Source organism: Lissotriton helveticus, chromosome 8 (assembly GCF_964261635.1).
Source record: "Lissotriton helveticus chromosome 8, aLisHel1.1, whole genome shotgun sequence".
NCBI classification, from domain to species: domain Eukaryota; kingdom Metazoa; phylum Chordata; class Amphibia; order Caudata; family Salamandridae; genus Lissotriton; species Lissotriton helveticus.
The window spans coordinates 1,240,304,400-1,240,321,055 of record NC_136069.1 but is presented as its reverse complement, the minus strand read 5'-3'; the positions used below and the strand labels follow the sequence as shown (position 1 = coordinate 1,240,321,055).

At 44.5% G+C, this 16,656-nt stretch overlaps 1 protein-coding gene across 2 annotated transcripts in view; it reads right to left on the bottom strand.

Annotated features, from left to right (window-relative positions):
- The window catches only part of SLC9A7 (solute carrier family 9 member A7), a 522,426-nt gene that overhangs the window by 226,082 nt on the left and 279,688 nt on the right, over nucleotides 1-16,656 (bottom strand). For both annotated transcript variants that reach the window (XM_078658221.1, XM_078658222.1), the window contains exons 5-7: nucleotides 13,402-13,514; nucleotides 11,364-11,469; nucleotides 4,935-5,076 (exon numbers count right to left, since the gene is read on the bottom strand). In XM_078658221.1, coding sequence (XP_078514347.1) covers nucleotides 4,935-5,076; nucleotides 11,364-11,469; nucleotides 13,402-13,514 — 361 coding nt within the window. The remainder of the gene's footprint in view (nucleotides 1-4,934; nucleotides 5,077-11,363; nucleotides 11,470-13,401; nucleotides 13,515-16,656) is intronic.

Genomic DNA, 16,656 nt, shown 5'->3' with positions numbered 1-16,656 from the left:
GTATTCTTTACTCACTACCTTCTGGCCCTTGACTACTGACATAGTTTCACATTCAGTCACTACCTCACTGACACTGGCCTTTTCCTCATTTTTCTTCTCCCCTGCATCTTGCTTTATTTCTTTGACGCACTGAAGCATATGCTCTACTTGCTTAGCTACAATGAGCACCTCCCGGAGTGGCGGGTCATCCTTGAGCCATAGCTCTTCACGCACTCGTTCCACTCTACATGCCAAAACGAATTGGTCCCTGATTCTTTCTTCGCTTGCTCCACCAAATTTGCAAGTGGCGGCTAACGTCCTTAACTCAGATACAAAGTCCTCTATCGATTCTCCCTCTCTTTGTGTTCTCTTCCCAAAGTGGTACCTCTCCATAATCGTGCTAGTCTTGGGAAGGTAGTGCAAGTCTAACTTCTTAAGGCTCACCTCAAACTCATTGAGACCTCTAGACTCCTGTGCCCCTAATTCCGGGAGATGATCTAGGACTTCCTCACCCTCCGCACCAAGATAATAGGCTAATAACGCAACCTTTCTCTCCAAACCCAGGTTCGGCCCACATACAGTGGCATAATTAACAAACACCTTTTTCCATTTCTTCCACTGGATATTGGGATCCCCTGGGGTGGTCAAGAAAAAGGGTGGAGGGGGTCACACTCTGCATGCTGGGTGCAAACTATCGCCTGCTAACGCCCTGAGAAAACACCCACCCGCTAGGCACAATTTCACTGAGGAGAAAAAAAAAGGTGGGTTAGCATGCGCCTTAAAGAGTACACATTCTTTATCCTGAAATCCCCTCAGAGACACTACCACAGGCAGACAAAAAGAAATCCTTGCACGGTTTTCTACGTATGGGGGTGAGGTGCAAGTACGCCAGGGTGTGTGACTGTGGTGGCTGTGATGCTGACTGCACCTGCTGCACCCTGAAACGCTGTACTTGTACTCAATGAAGTCTAGCTTAACCCAGTCGCGTGAGACAGGAGAGTCTCGAGTCTCTAAGCGCATCCGGCTGTACGCTTCCAGTGTGAATCACCTTCCAGTCAATGCCTTCACCCTTTTATACAGCACACAACTCCTGCTGCAATGAACGCGGCTAATCCCCCTCATGTTCCTGTCTCCTCTCCCAGCCACGCTGCCGCTCGATCACAGTGTTATACAGTATTGCTGACAGGCTGCGCACCAATGCTGTCTGGCTAGCTGCGCTCCCGTGCTCCTCCTGGGTGCCCTCCGACGTCCTGCTCTCTATATTCACACCGCCGAGAATGTTCCCCGCCTCTCCGCAGCGCTATGTGTCAGTCAGTAACCGATGCGGCGGGATTCACACGCGACCGCCGATCATGCACGCTACCTTCTGTGCGCTCCTGAAAGGAGCTCGCCCTCGTACCTTAACTTCGGGTGTACGTCTCTCCCCGCATGCCAGGTCGAAAAGTCACATTCCTTTAAATGTGCTATAGATGCCAGCGCCCGCTGGATACGACCCGCAAGGGTGCTGCTGGGGTGCGCGCCGTATGTGTGGAATCACCTTACTTCCAACGATGACCCGGGCAGTCCGCGTCTTCACTACGCTGTGCCTGCTCTCTGCTGTCAGTCACCCGATGTCCCGCAGAGCAGTCCCCACTGCCTTCCACTGATGATCGGACGCTTACTGACACACTCGCTTCCGTGTGTCGCGGTCAGCTGGGCTTCTCCTCCAGTCAGGTCTGCCGTCACACTCGCTTCCGTGTGACGCAGTCAGCTGGGCTTCTCCTCGCAGTCTAGGCGTGTTGAGGTCGCAGGCAGGTTTACCCTCGTCGCCAGTGTAAAATCCGCTTACGAATAATGAAAGACTCAAAAGGAATTAGAAGTGAGAGTCTTTATTCACCACGTTACATCTCCTGCGACCTCAGCCACAGCCTCATCTCTCACGAAGTCCCCGGCGCTCGCCTTGGAACGCCGGTCGCGGTGACATTCTAAATGATGTCACCGCGAGGGCAGCTCCATTACATGCGAGGCGCCGGGGGGTTATTGTGTGGAAGATACCACACTATACTTTGCAACTGTAGACAACTTGTATAAATTTCACAATGATGTATGAAAGGAAGAGATACTACATTCGGACAAAGGCTATAAAGGCCATCGGTGCAAATCCTCAAATTCCCCAAAACATTACTGTGGTAGAAATTAAAAATACATACAAAAAAAATCACAAAATATGTAAAGGCACCACATCCTTGGGGGCTTCCTACTCACGGTAATAATTATGCACCTAGCAAATCATTATTTAACAGGAAAATACGCTCTCTGAATCTATTGGCCTTCTGATAAGCTGTTTCTAAATGTCGTTTGTGCAGGAGTGTATCCATTTTTATTTTATTCCAGAATTTAACACTAATATATTAATGGAAGCAATTTGTAAGCAGTTGGTATCTCTAAATTAATCTAGTAGGATCAGAAGGTTTCTACAACGGGAAGCCCGAACTAACAAAGTCCTTGGTTATAACTGTAGAAGCAGCCCTATCTTTCAGCTAACCCTGGCTACTCTGGCAATACATTCAGAGAAAGGTTTTAAGAATCTGAGTTGGCAGTATACTTCCAATTTACTAGAAAGAGGTGTTCAGATAGTTTTGGCACCTTTCACAGAGAAAAATATGGCCCCCTTGTTAGTGTATTTAGATTTTCGAAGAACCAGGGTCTATGACTAAAATAAGAATTTATCTAAAATCCACTGCAAAAAAAAATTATGTGGCAATTCTGTATATGTTTACTTTAATTATCAGCCAGGAATCAGTTAAACAGCTCTAAAATACTTCTTTAAGTCATTTCCTCTTTTATTTGCTTTTTAAAGTCTACACCAAAAAAGTGAAAAAATCCCCCTTGGACTAATTTTCTTATTTATTTACTGGCCTTGCCATAACAATTCTTGCCATGCAGGTAAAACAGTGGTTAGGTGGCAACCCTGTGTTCAATACAGTTGTCACTAGGGTCTAAAAACATTTTATAGCCATGCAAATGGAACGACGCTAGTAAGCACCGGGAACTTATGAGAATATTTTGGACAGCAAGAGTACGTGTAGTAATTCCACGTTGGAGGGGGGGGGGTTGGGTTGAGAAAGGTGTGTGTGTATGCAACAAGCTAAATTATTTCTATTTATTTAAATAGTTTTTTTAGAGAGCAGCATTGCAAACAAAACAGTACAGTCTGCAAGAAAACATTATTATGGTCCTAATACATTATTATATTGCATTCGGCAAAGGCAATTTTTAACATGCAGTCATGAACTATATGTAACATAAAGAGAGCAGTGACAGGAAAATAAATTCTTATTTTTTGTGATAGAGTAATACAGATTTTGGCATATGTGCAAGTATGTTTCAAGTACAGAACAAGTGACGGACATGGAAAGAACAAGGCGGAAGAGACGCGAGACGCCAGCGGCCAGTCGCGTGCACATCTCCTGTTGTTGTAGTGATCGGGAGAGTGCCGCCACGCTGCCCGCGGCGACCCGGAAGCTCTTGGAAGCTCTTGGCCGGCCGGCCAATCCGCTCGCGGCCGACCGGAAGTCCCGCCTCCTGATGTCCGTGAGGCGGCCTGCCGGCGCATGGAGCGCCCTGCCGGTCCTGGGTAGCCCGGGTCCCCAGGAGGGGGCCGGGGAGAAGGAGGAGTGTGGCGCCTGTTGCGGGGCTCCTCTGACCTGAGGGAGCCCCGATTGAGAAGAGGAGACGCGCCGTGAGGAGCCCCGCCGGAAGAGCGCAGTCGGTCAGTGGGGCCCAGGGCTGATGTGAAGTCTGTGCGTGCCTGAAGAGGGGAGAGGGGGGGTGCGCGCGCTTGTATGTGCCTGCGTGTGTTGTGCCTGTCTGCGTGTGTGTGTGTGTGCGCGCGCGCGCGCGTGTGCCTGTGCGTGCAGGGGATGGGGCCTGCCTGTGTGCGCGCCGTGTTTGCATGCAAGCCCTGCGGTCTGCGCAAGCGCGCTCGCTCCCGCGCTCGCTCCCGCGGTGAAATCCGACACTGGGAAAGCTCGTGACACTTTGGTGTCCACTCTCCCAAATACGGATAGCATTAGTTGGCGAGCTGACAGCATTCATGCTTCGCATGAATGCTAACGTCAGCTCGCCCTAAAAAGGGGCAGCGTCCACACACTGCGTAATGGTAACACATAAATTAAATTGGGCAGGTTCAGCCATCATTCATTGTAAGACGGAAGTGGTAGAAAAGTGGCCAAGCAGAGTGGACACAGAGAGCCACGTAGAGCAAGTGCCATTTTAAACAACAAAATGAGAGAGTTCGGCAGTTCAACGACAAAGTAAGGAATAAAAGAAGTCAATAGAGCGGTTATGGACCAAAAAGACTAGCAGTACATTTGAAAGAGTATTTGATTTAAATAACATATAGCATTAACACCCTTAAACATCAGAACTGTCTGCATACGATAATCAACACAACACAGACCCTAGAAATTCAAGAGAATCTTAGAAATGTAGAGTCAGGTTAAATACAAATTCAGTGACTAGTTAGGGAGCAGTTATATATCTAGGTATATCTATATATGGCCAAGAGAGTAATTACTCAAGCAAAATTAAGTCAAAAGTATTAAACAACTTGAAGAAAGCAATAATAGAAAATGGTCCTGACCACTCATTTTTATAGGTTGTACTACCATATATAGCCCAAATCTGTTTTGTAGATTTATAAACACTTATGCCACTTGATATTCACTCTGGTTCACAGAGTAGTATCGATGTTAGGCAATATATACACATTGAACATATAACACAGCATGTGCTTTAAAGCAATTGAAACAACAAGATACAAAGAGAAACCAGAATCACTATCAAGACAAAATAGCGAATAAACAGGAATTCAATTGGAGGAATCAGTGATCCAATTAGCACAACGAGAGGAAAAACAATACATGTACGACGTCAATTTTCAAACTTGCACAAAATCACGACTAAAAGGATATAAGAGCAGTCACAACTCCTGTAGCTAGCCCCATCGCAAAGGATCCACTGAATATCCCAAGGAACACTCCCACAGACTTGAAGAAGGCAGCGGCATCAAATGTGTGGGTGTTACCACCCGTGGGCTGATAGGCAACGATCGACCTGAAAACAAGCAGAGTGTGAGAAATGTACCCCCCACAATCCAATATAACCATTATATGTAAAAACTGTAAAACTAACTTGGATCACTAGAGGCGTTGACAGGAGGCAGCCACAACATTAATAGAGGGATGGAGTACAGGTTAATCAATTATGAGTCAAAAACAACTTAGTAACAAAAAAAGGCAGCTGTGTCACATCACTGCTGACCTGAGATTAATAAAGCAAAATTGGGATACATCAATACAAGGTTTAAGAATTACAAACAAACTCCACAAATATATTCTGAAGCACAAACCAAATTGAGATATGATCAAGATAATAGTAGCAACTTCTTTATTTATGCAGATGTTAAGACAACAAGTAACAAACCCATTGCATATGTTTTTCAATTACAAGGAAACGAATTGCAAAGATTTGTATCTCCCTCCCCCGTTAACCACCCCATCAAGCCAACACAGATCATAGTAATCACTGTATATTGTTAATTGTCAGTAAGCGGTGTACACCCATCAACCAAGAGGTCCACATGTTCCTTGCACATTTCTATTGTACAGGTTTCTGCTAAAAGCCCTGTTTAGTTTTGAGTGAGCTCTTGAGTTCCCATCATTATGTCTCTGTCCGTCCCCTCAGCTAGGTAAAGAAAACAATGGTCCTAGACAGTATTCTCTTGCAATCAATGTGAGAGGATTGACACAGTTTCGTGAAGAGAATAAATCATCTGGAAGGAAGAGTATGTATTCCATACGCACATTTCCACACTGGTGGGTTATTGTTAAAGGAAAAGGCACTATAAATTATTGCACATTAGTTTATTTCATGGTCAAATCCTATGCATCAAATGAAACATAAATGTAAACAAAGAGCATTACATTAAGTTGGCAATGTTCTAAAGGTTACTACCAAGTAGGAAAAAAGGGGGTGAGAATTGGTGCTCATGTGAAAGAGAAAGGAAAGATGAAAATCATCAAGGACAATTATAGAACAGTGTTTCTAGATCTTAGATATCTGAGGGACCTGGCTTAGCTTCTCAATGTGGCCAATAACCCTACTTTGATAGGCCTGCCCCGACACACGTTTCACTGAATATTCCTTAATCCAAGGTACACAGTGAAATTACATCACACTGTTCATTGATTACTCCTTTTTCGTAATGCACAGCGGAATTTCATGTGTGAACTGGGGATAGGGTATAAGGGGTTACATGTAGAGTGCAGGCCCCATAGGTGGATGTCCACGTTTCCACCCTAGTGCAAAAGGGTGGGTGTACTCCTCTGCTACGGGTCTTCCTCAGGACAGGAGGATGGGGACCTTGAGCAAACGTGTCAGATGCGATGCCCCTGGAAAGCGGGTGATCGGAGTTTACTGGAGTGCAATCACGTCAAAGATGTTTTTCCCAGCCAAGCCATGCTGGGACCAGGGAAAAGTAGTCCCTGATGTACCGCTATCTGAAAGACGTGGCGTGTCACTTTCAATTAATTATGTGCTGGAATCAATCGCTCCTCTTGGTGTTGTATACAGAGAACCTCTGCATCCGTCCGTGTCCCCTCATCTAAGCACTCTGATTTCCCACCAAGTGGTCAGGTCATCCTGCACCTTCTTGTCTCTCCATTATAATGTGCATTTCTTCCTCTAGGGACAATTGCCGCCTGTCTCGCACCCATAGTGCACCATTGGGGTGTTGTGATCCCAACCAGCCGATGGCAATTTGCCTTTTTGTTAGCAGTAAGGCCTGCTGTGGAAACTTATAGTGCATTTTCTTTCTCTTCGGTCGAGCAACAAGACCCAACAGGAAGTGCTGAGGATGTAGTGGCAGCAGAATCCCAGTTGTGCCCTGTATCCTTGCTTCCACTTCACTCCCCTAATCCAGCACACACATAGGAATTGCCCACGGCTGACCCCAAAAGAGTCTTATGTCTCCCAAAAGGCAATAAACCTATCCACTGGATATAAGTCATCAAGTACTTGCCACCCTCACTCTCTCCATCCAGTAATCGACATGTCGCTACTAATGCTTCAAAAAAGTTGCAACTCCGAAATGATCAAATCCCAGGCAAAGGGCAGGCGCCTGACGATTCTCCTGACAATCCGCTCCCATAACTGGGCTTTCTAGCGCACTAAGTATACTTATTAGCAGAACAGGAATTATTTCTCCCAGTTTTCTCCCTTCACTGGTTGTTGTTGGTGTGCTGCTTAATAATATAATTAGAGACTCTGTAGCCCTAAGCCCCATAGGCCCTGATCCATGTAGAGAACCTTCAGCGCCACCCTGCAGCAACAACCAGCCCACACCAGTGATACTAGGATAATATTAATAGCCTGAAGACTTCAGGTCTCAAGGATAACGCGTGTTTTCTAGGTGATCGAAGCAGCACCATCTTAGCCATTGTCACCTGCCCATAATAGAAAGTGGAAGTGTGCACCAGAAGCACACAGACGCATGCATTCCTTCTATCACTCGCTCCATGTTATATGCATATTGCCTGTCTGCCGTTGCCGCCACCTTAATGCCCAGATGTCTGAAAGTGTCCACTTCCATCTAACTGCTCCAAGCTGGCCAGAGGGAAAATAATATTTCTCCACCTTTAAAGCCAAAGACCAAAAATCCTGTTTAACACCCCCAGTAGCTGCAACAGGTAAGGCAATGACGTCCAAGGTTCCCTGAGATAGAAAAGAGTGTTGTCGGCATACAGGGACACCACAATAGTAGAGTTCCCTATCCTGATCCCCCAATCATGTCAGTCGTTCCGGAGAGTCAACATCTCCAGTGCCAGGGCAAACAGGAGCGGGGAGAATGGGCAGTCCTGTAGCATGCCCTTTCCAGACACCATTCCAACCAATCGGACCAGCGCCGTAGGGCTCATTTAGAGCAGGGGTCTCCAACCACCATGGAGTAGCTACCTCGGAGTAGCTCACCTGTGTGAAGCCCAGCTTATTGAATTAGAAAGCTTTTGCTTGGTTGAATTATTATGCATATAAGAAAATTTAAATTGTACAGTACTAATAATATTAGACGCTCTCAATGTGTTTCATTGAACATAAGTAGCTCTCAGTACAGAAAAGGTTGGAGACCCCTGATGTGGACTAATCGGACCCAGCCACAAAAGGTAGGCCCAAACCCCATCTGCTGGAGTACTTCCAACAGGTAAGACCAACTCAGAATATTAAATGCCTTCTCCAAGTCAATCGCAACCAAGGATATCTCTTTATCACAGTCTATGACGATATGCAGGACATGTGTGAGTCTCCTTAGATTTAAAGCAATGCTGGGGCCCAGTATGAATCCACAATTGTCCTAGTACACCAACTGTCCAACAATCAATTGCAATCTATTAGCCAGCAATTTACAGAGGACCTTAGTATCTGACTTGATCATGGTCAAAGGTCTATATGAGTCTGGATCTGTCAGAGCTCTACCCGGCTTGGGGATTATGCATATTATGCCAGCTTGCATTCTCAGCAGAAGGGTACCCACCTGCTGCACTTCATTAAGGACCTGCAAGAGCTTCTCAGAGAGATGGGGTATGAAGGCTTGATAGAACGCCAAGGGGAAGACATCACCTCACGGTGTCTTACATTTGGGAATCACACGTTGTGCCTCTCTAAATTCTTCCGAAGTGAGGCCAATCTCAAGTCCCTCCTTAAGGGCGTCTGGGACCCTATGGACTCCTACGCTCGCCACTTCACTCCTGATGATGTCAGGCACACCAAAATGCCCTCTATTATGAACACTCTAAAGATGTTCACATAAGACGTTATTTATGGCTTTCTGTGTGATAGCCATTGTACCATCCAGGCGCTCCAAGCAGCACACCGGTGGTGTCTCGGATTCCATCCTCAACAACAAGACATGTTGGCGGTCAGGTTTGTCCCCCTTCCTTATGCAGTACCAGGCAATAAGGTTTAAGTGTAAACTTGTCCATCTTGTCCCATGTGCCCCAGAGGCTGCAACTTAGGTCTAGCAGCTACAGGCGAGACTTTGGGGACACGCCTTCCCTCGTCTGCGCATCCTTCAGCATAATCCCCAATACACCAGATCTCTCCAGAGTTGTTACTTCACCCCATACAGTTTGCTTAAGCACACCCACCTCACTACGGCCTTCATTGCCCCCCATTCATTCGCTGTTGTACCCCTAGTATGCCAGTTCGAGGTCATATAGCCATCAATTGCATCAGAGAGGTCAGCCAGACACATCTCGTCTGACAAAGTCCTGTGGCAGTCTCCAAATCAAGGGAGTGCCACTCTCCTCCGACAAGCAGTAGGCATGGTCAGGAAGGAACGTACCCACAGCAATATGCTGTGAGTGGGGGACTAACAGGAGTATTCCTTGGATGTCTAGTGAATGTCCTGCCAAACATCCACAAAGCCTGCGTTTGTCCCAACAGCAGTAAGAGCCGACGTCATGCCCGTTTTAATGTGCTGCCTTGGTGATGTCCTGTCTATTGTGCCATCCAGAACATAACTGAAGTCTCCAGTTTACAGCATGGGCATCCCTACATATTCAGTCAGGAGTGCCTGCATTTTGTAGTAGTACCTCGCATCGTCAGTGTTCGGTACGTAGGTATTGAATATGCAAAATTCCCTTCCATCCAGCGCACCAATTATCAGTGCTTAGCAACCTTCTAGGTCTACTTCGGAGTAGTAAGCTTAATGGGTATCCCCAGTGCTATCCACACCGATACCCCTCTAGCATATCCAGAGCATGTGACTGAGTATTAATGCCCCCTCCACTTTTCACAAGTTTCTTGTCTCCTGGCTTCATGACGGGGTTCTTCTGCAGGCATGCAAATGCAACAATGTAGTTAGGGATGAAATTAAATGGAGGGTTAGATTGGGTGCATTTTAATCTATTACACCATTACAAATAAGTGGTTTGGGTTCTTAGATCTTATGACAAAGAGAACCGATTTTGAATCCCTTCATGAACAATTGACATCAACAGCACAACCTGCTTAAACATGGTGCTGATAAGAAATAAATTGGAGGTGGAACAGATGCAGATTAGAGAAGGACTCTTGTGAGACAATTGATGTAGAAGGAGGGAGTTGTGACTTGCACAGAGATGCTCACTAATGTCCAATTTCACTGTAGTAAGGAGAACATGGTTCCAAAAATGGTTGTTTTCATCCCTTCCACCAGAATTGTAGACCCTCAATCCAGTTATACCAACAACTCCGACTGAAATATTGGTGTTATTGACATTCATTTTTGCTGGCAACATCATAATTGATTCTGGCTTTTCAATCAATCAATCAATCAGTCATTTGTTAAGCGCACTACATACCCGCAAGGGTCTCAAGGCGCTGGGCGGGAGGGGAGGGGGGAGGGAGGCAGTGATCGAACAGCAAGGTCTTTAGTATCCTCCTAAATTGCTTTTTTCCCCAGACTATCTCATTTTTTATGCCAGATGATAGTAAAAAGGCTTAGATAGGATGTGCTGGTTGTGGTTCGATAGAGGAAGATGAAGAAGTTGACGCAAGCTGTTTCTGCATCTAACTTACGTTGGATGAGCTCCAGGATATTTGAGCTGTGTCCGATTTCTCAGATCACATGTCGTGACCTTGTTTCGTGCCTACTGCACAGTGGGCCCATGAACTATTATACATCAATAAAGCGGCTCGATGAACGATAGTACAGCAGAATGGATTGGCAAATAGAAAGGAGTGGACCTTTAAACCTTACCAGAGGGCAATGGATCTGTCCAGTACGGTTGATCAATGAATATGGAAGAGTGGGTCCTTGAACTACATCTGAGGGGGGCAGATCTGCGAGCAATGTTACGGCAGGGTGAATCGTGAATAGAGATGAGTGGGTCCATGACCCATACTAGAGGAGAGCAGTTCTGTGAACCATGCTACCGCAGGGCGGATCATGAATATACAAGAGTGGATTCATGACCATACCAGCTGGGATTGGATCCCTGAAGATTCATCATACGAACAAAGCCTATTTTCGGGGGGAAAAGATTCACAAATAACGAAGGAGGATTTTATTTGTACTTTGATAAACACTACTTTTGTAGACAAATACAGTTGAATTTCAGTTTCATGAGTGTTCTCATTTGAACAACATTTAAAAACATAGGCCACTTTGTTTGCTGCCTAATACGGTCTTGCACCAACAATTACTAACACAAAATTGGATTTTATCAAAGCATTGTTCAAGGTCAGTGAGAGACTCAATGACGGCTAGGTTAATGTACATTTATTATCCCAAATCATTTTCCTACCCACATCGGAGTTTATACATTTGTGGCAATCTCTGACGTAAAAAGAAAGTAGGTACTTACGAAGACAGCACAATTGCCACGGCGTCATTAAGAACACTTTCGCCAAAGAGAAGGGCATACAGATCCACATCGGCATGGAGATCATTGAATATCGCCAGCACAGTCACTACAAAGGTAACACAAACGTCAAACTTTCTGGCTAAACAAAAACACCATGCACGTGTCAGACTCAATACATGTACAACATTGCATTTCCAACAAAACAGGAATCAAGGTTTCATGTTGTACCACAGTTCACAAAACACCACCTGCTCGGAACTGGGGTGGCGAAGTGAGCTAAAGAATGATGATGCATTCAACCCAGATCTAATAGTGACTGGGGGTGAGTGTCTGAAAAGTTTCAGAGCTCCGTCCATCATCTCCTGGTTTGCTTCATGGGATGGAATCAGTCATGGTGGGTAGGATGGATGATCTCTACACATTACTTAACAGAGGTGGGAGGGCAGCATTCATAATAGTACATCTTATTGATGCATTCAATGAACCATACCATCTTGGCAACAAATTGGAGACGGCGAGCAGAAGAGATCGTGTTTGGAAATGGCTCATGCAATTATCCACTGGTAGATTTCATGCAGCCTTTCTACTCCTTCCAATCTGCCTTCCATTCCCTGTCTTGCATAGTTCCTCGTGGTACTGCCCTGAGCTAAATATTATTTAATCTACGCATAGACCCCATAGCCCTCTGATTTTTTCTTCTGGTTATACCTTCTATACACACATTATTTTTCTTTTAGATACCTGCAGTGTTTCAGCCATAATTCAGCTTGGAGTTTGTCTCACTGTTGTTGCCTAGATACATCCATTTTGTTCAAATTGAATAAACATAAAACAATGTTTTGGTTCTTGAGGTGCCTCCAATATCTGGATTGACAAATGGAGGCCTAAACCTGGGGTATTATTTCTACCAATTTCCATGATTAGACCCCTTTGGTTTCTTTAGGATTTAAATTTTTACCTACTTCCTCAGATGAAAAGACTTCTATCTACTAATGTTCAATTCTTTACAATAGCGAGAAAGGTTCTCCCAAGCTACCTTAACTCATCGAAGAACTCTCAGACAGGGTATCATGTTGACGATTCAATTTCAGAAATTCACTGTATCTTGCTATGACTAGATTATGCCAGAAGAGACACCAGCTGATTTAAAAAATAATTTCAAGACAGTATTTTGGTCTATAGTTTGTGGAAACTATTGGCCTGAGTTACAGTTTGGCAGACAGGTACACCATCCAAACAAGACGGATATCCCAGCCAGCATTTATTAAAAAGTGCATTATAAGCTAATGCAAAAAGTGCAATGCACCTGTAAAAAGACATAAGGGATTTCAGCACAGTTGTGATGTGGCTCTTGTCCACCAAACTCTAAATCAGGTCCTAGGTTGGCTTCCTGTGGAAAGCAATATTTTGTTGAAATACTTCATTATTTGGCACTGAGGTCCTGCCACGGCAGGCTCTCTGTTTCTCTATCACCAGTTTCCTCAACATGTCGATACGAAGGCCCAAATATTAGCCTCCACAGTCCTACTGAAATTTATTTTTGGGGGGACATTGGCATATGGATGGCGCTCCTTTTTGGCTGGTTCACCCCATTAGTATTATTTCTTTCAGTAAAAAGCTGAAGACAAGCTTAGCAGGATTGGCCTATCCTAGTCATTCCCTGAGGCATTTACGCAATCTATGAATAGAAGATAAGACCTAATCCAACCAAATCACATTAAGATTTGCCCGTAATGTAACTTGATGCTTCATTTTATGGATGCAACACTTTATTACGCCAATACATAAGAAGTAAATAGCTTCGAGTGGTAAACCTGGGTTAAATATGCAGATATTTTAATCAACCAATGTCAAGTTGGAATGACTTTTCAGTCTCATTCTTTACCCAATAAAACCATGGATAATATATTCTGCCCTTGGAAACCCATGCACTCAAAATGGTTTACATTCAGCAAAAGATTTATAAAGAAACAAGATGTTATTTCTTACAGGTATACAATGAATATGGGAAAAATAAAGTAATAATTGTGGAGCTCACCTGGATCTGTAGCAGAGATAATTGCCCCAAACAAAAGACAGTCTGTATAGTAAAAGGTCTCACCAAGTTGGCCCACTAGCTGCATTAACTTCACAATGCCGTACATGAGATTCCTGTGGAGAATCAGGTTATAAGATTTTGGATGAGTTCCTCATTCATGTACTGTCTAATACATTTGTTCTCGGCCATGTCAATGGCATCAGAGCAATATAAGTGGTTTGACTACATGCAGAGGCAAGAACCAGAAAGGTACGTTTTAAAGGCAATCGTCTTGTGTTGCTTCTTGTCCTCAAGGTGGGAGCTGATTTTATAATGTACTGCTAACAGCCCCCTCCCTCCTGCAGGACCACGGCACATGGCTGAGAGAGCTGTCTGAGGAAGAACTTCAGTATGGATGTCTGCACCCCTGAACCCACAGCCATAAAGCTCAGCATGCCACCCACAACATGGTGAAGAGGGACAAGGGGAAGAAGATGTGGTAGGACTGTACTGAACAGGGGAACCTGAGCAAGAGTTGTGGATCTGAAGTTGAAGATGAGAGAGAGTGAGAGAGAGTGAGAGAGTGTGAGAGAGTGTGAGAGAGAGTGAGAGAGAGTGAGAGAGAGTGAGAGAGTGTGTGAGAGAGAGAGTGAGAGTGAGAGAGAGTGAGAGTGAGAGTGAGAGTGAGAGAGAGAGAGTGTGAGAGAGAGTGAGAGTGAGAGTGAGAGTGAGAGTGAGAGTGAGAGAGAGAGAGAGAGAGAGAGAGAGAGAGAGAGAGAGAGAGAGAGAGAGAGAGAGAGAGAGAGAGAGAGAGAGCGCGCACATGCCTGATCCTGGGGTTTTCCCAAGGAGTCAAGCTACCCCCGCCCCTCAAAGTCCTTGGTTGTCCCTCTCCTTGGCTGGTATTGCCCCAAGAAGGGTCTGTCCACTCCAAAGTTATTGAAGGTCAAGCTAAAAAAAGTAGGATAGCACAGAGTGGTGAAATGACAGTAGGTTTCATCCCCATTCAACCACCTCATTAGACCTTCCAATACACCCTCATCCCACATCACTTTCAAATAAGTTTCACACTGTATATCACCGGGCAAAACATGGACTCAGAATTGCATCCAAGTTAGCTGAACTAGAAGGAGAGTAGACTGGATCTGAACAGAGTATGAGTATGCAGAGTAGAGGCCTGTAGATGTTCCTCATTACAAGGCTGGTATTTTCCCTGAACACTAAATGGTGTGATATTTGGTTATACTGGATCCAGATACAACCAGATGTAACCATAATCACCTAGCACAGCTTCCAGATCCACAGGAGATATATCAGAGGAAAATATAAGTAATGCAGTAAGAGAAAGTCTCTGCTGGATCATGCACCACCATGAAATCATTGCCAGGCCCATATTTGTGTGGGATACAGGGGGTACAGCATCTCAATTATTTCAGACCTCAACTGAGTTCAACAAAACATCAATCAGAAATTCATGCCACATTAAAAGTGGAAAGTTAAGCTAGTACAAATTCAAGAAACTTAAAAAAAAACTGAAAAATACTATAGCAACCATATTCAAAGGAGACTCCATAAAAGTTAAAACCTCATTTGATAATGTGATATATTTAAAAAAAGAAAAATCGTAAAAATATTCTTTGATGAACTCTTAAAGTCTAGAAGACAAACAATGTGTGATTAAAATCCTGAATGTCATTAGTGCAAAGGCGTCAAATGCATTAATCATAGGTTCCACTCACCTATGCCCTTACTGTGGCTTAGTGGCAAAGCACTTAACCTTAACAGAGGAATTGATCTACACACTCTGTGAGCAAGTGAAAGGTAAGGTTACATTCTATTAATCATGGCTGATTCCACTATTGTTTCATACATTTTTAGTTTTGCACAGTATTGCATGTCTAATTTGAAACTTACTTTGGGTACTGTAGGGGTTATTTAGCGTTCGGTGGACTGGCTACAACAAAATGATGGTCCATTTGTTCTATTTAGACTCAGGTGAATCATCATGTTTCTGCCAGTGGAGCATCGCTGGCTCTGCCGGCGGAAACCTTAGATCAACAGCCTCAAGGAGATCGGGCTGCCTTATTTAGGGTGGACATTCTGACTTACTTTTTTCCTGTTCTAGACCACCAAGAAAGCCGGATTGACCATCAGATTACTCTTCACCAAATTGCAGGATAGACATGTTTCGGATGCTGGGTCCAAATTCTCCATTATCCTTGTTTGAATTCCCCTTACCTGAGGAAGGCAGAAGACTTCCCTCAAGGATTCACCTAAATGTATACATAGATTATTCAGTTTTCTGTTTATAATAGCCCTCTACCCCTATCCGCAGAGTGCTCCCAGATTTGTGATTTGCCTAACATGAATGGTACAGGAGAGTAAAACTATATACTAATTCTAATTTACTCCTTACTCTGGTTGTGTGTAATTATAACCAGTGGAACAAATGAGGTGTATGCGTTGCACTGTTCATGAAAGGCGGTGACAGGGAATTTCTTTTCCAAATTCAAGGCAGTACCAACAATAACAGATCAGGAAAAAATAGGGTCCTAAACCAGTCAAAAGCAACTGCATACGTTCAAACCCCAACTGAGCCCTAAGTGCTGGAGGGGATACTGCTGGAGGGGATGCCACGCAATAGAAAACAAGAGGTATATATGGTGGATCTACCCTCAGATAACTCAATTTTGGATCGAAGTCATGGAAGAACAGAGGAAAATGTTGGGCTACCCGATCCTGCTAACAACAGATACTGTTCTTCTGAGGATGAGCCTAACGGCATTGAAGTTTCAAACCAGGGCTGAAGAAATTATACCATGGAACTGCCTGGGTGCAGCAAAAACAACTGTGGCCTCCCTCTAGAGAAAGCCTTGTCCTCCTCCGACAACACAGTGGCGTGCCCGCTTGTGGAGACTCATGGCCATGGAGAAACTATCTATAGATATGACAGACAGAAAAGTTAAGTGTGATGCTTTCTGGGGCCCAGTGATAAAACATACCCGTTGAGGGGAGTGCAGCAGCCACCCTCCATCCAAGACTGAAAAGCCGGATTTTGCTATCTGTACAGCACTGCACAGCTTGCAAGGACAAGGCAATATGATGGACTATCGGACTCATATACTGAAGATGCAAGCAACTGAAATAAATCATTTAGCTAAAGCATCCCCATCCTCTGAATCGAGGACTCCATATTAAAGGGCTATATCCCCATGAGACAGAAGTGACAAACTATGTGTGCAACGTCCGCAGAGATATTAACTGTTGTGGTTGTTT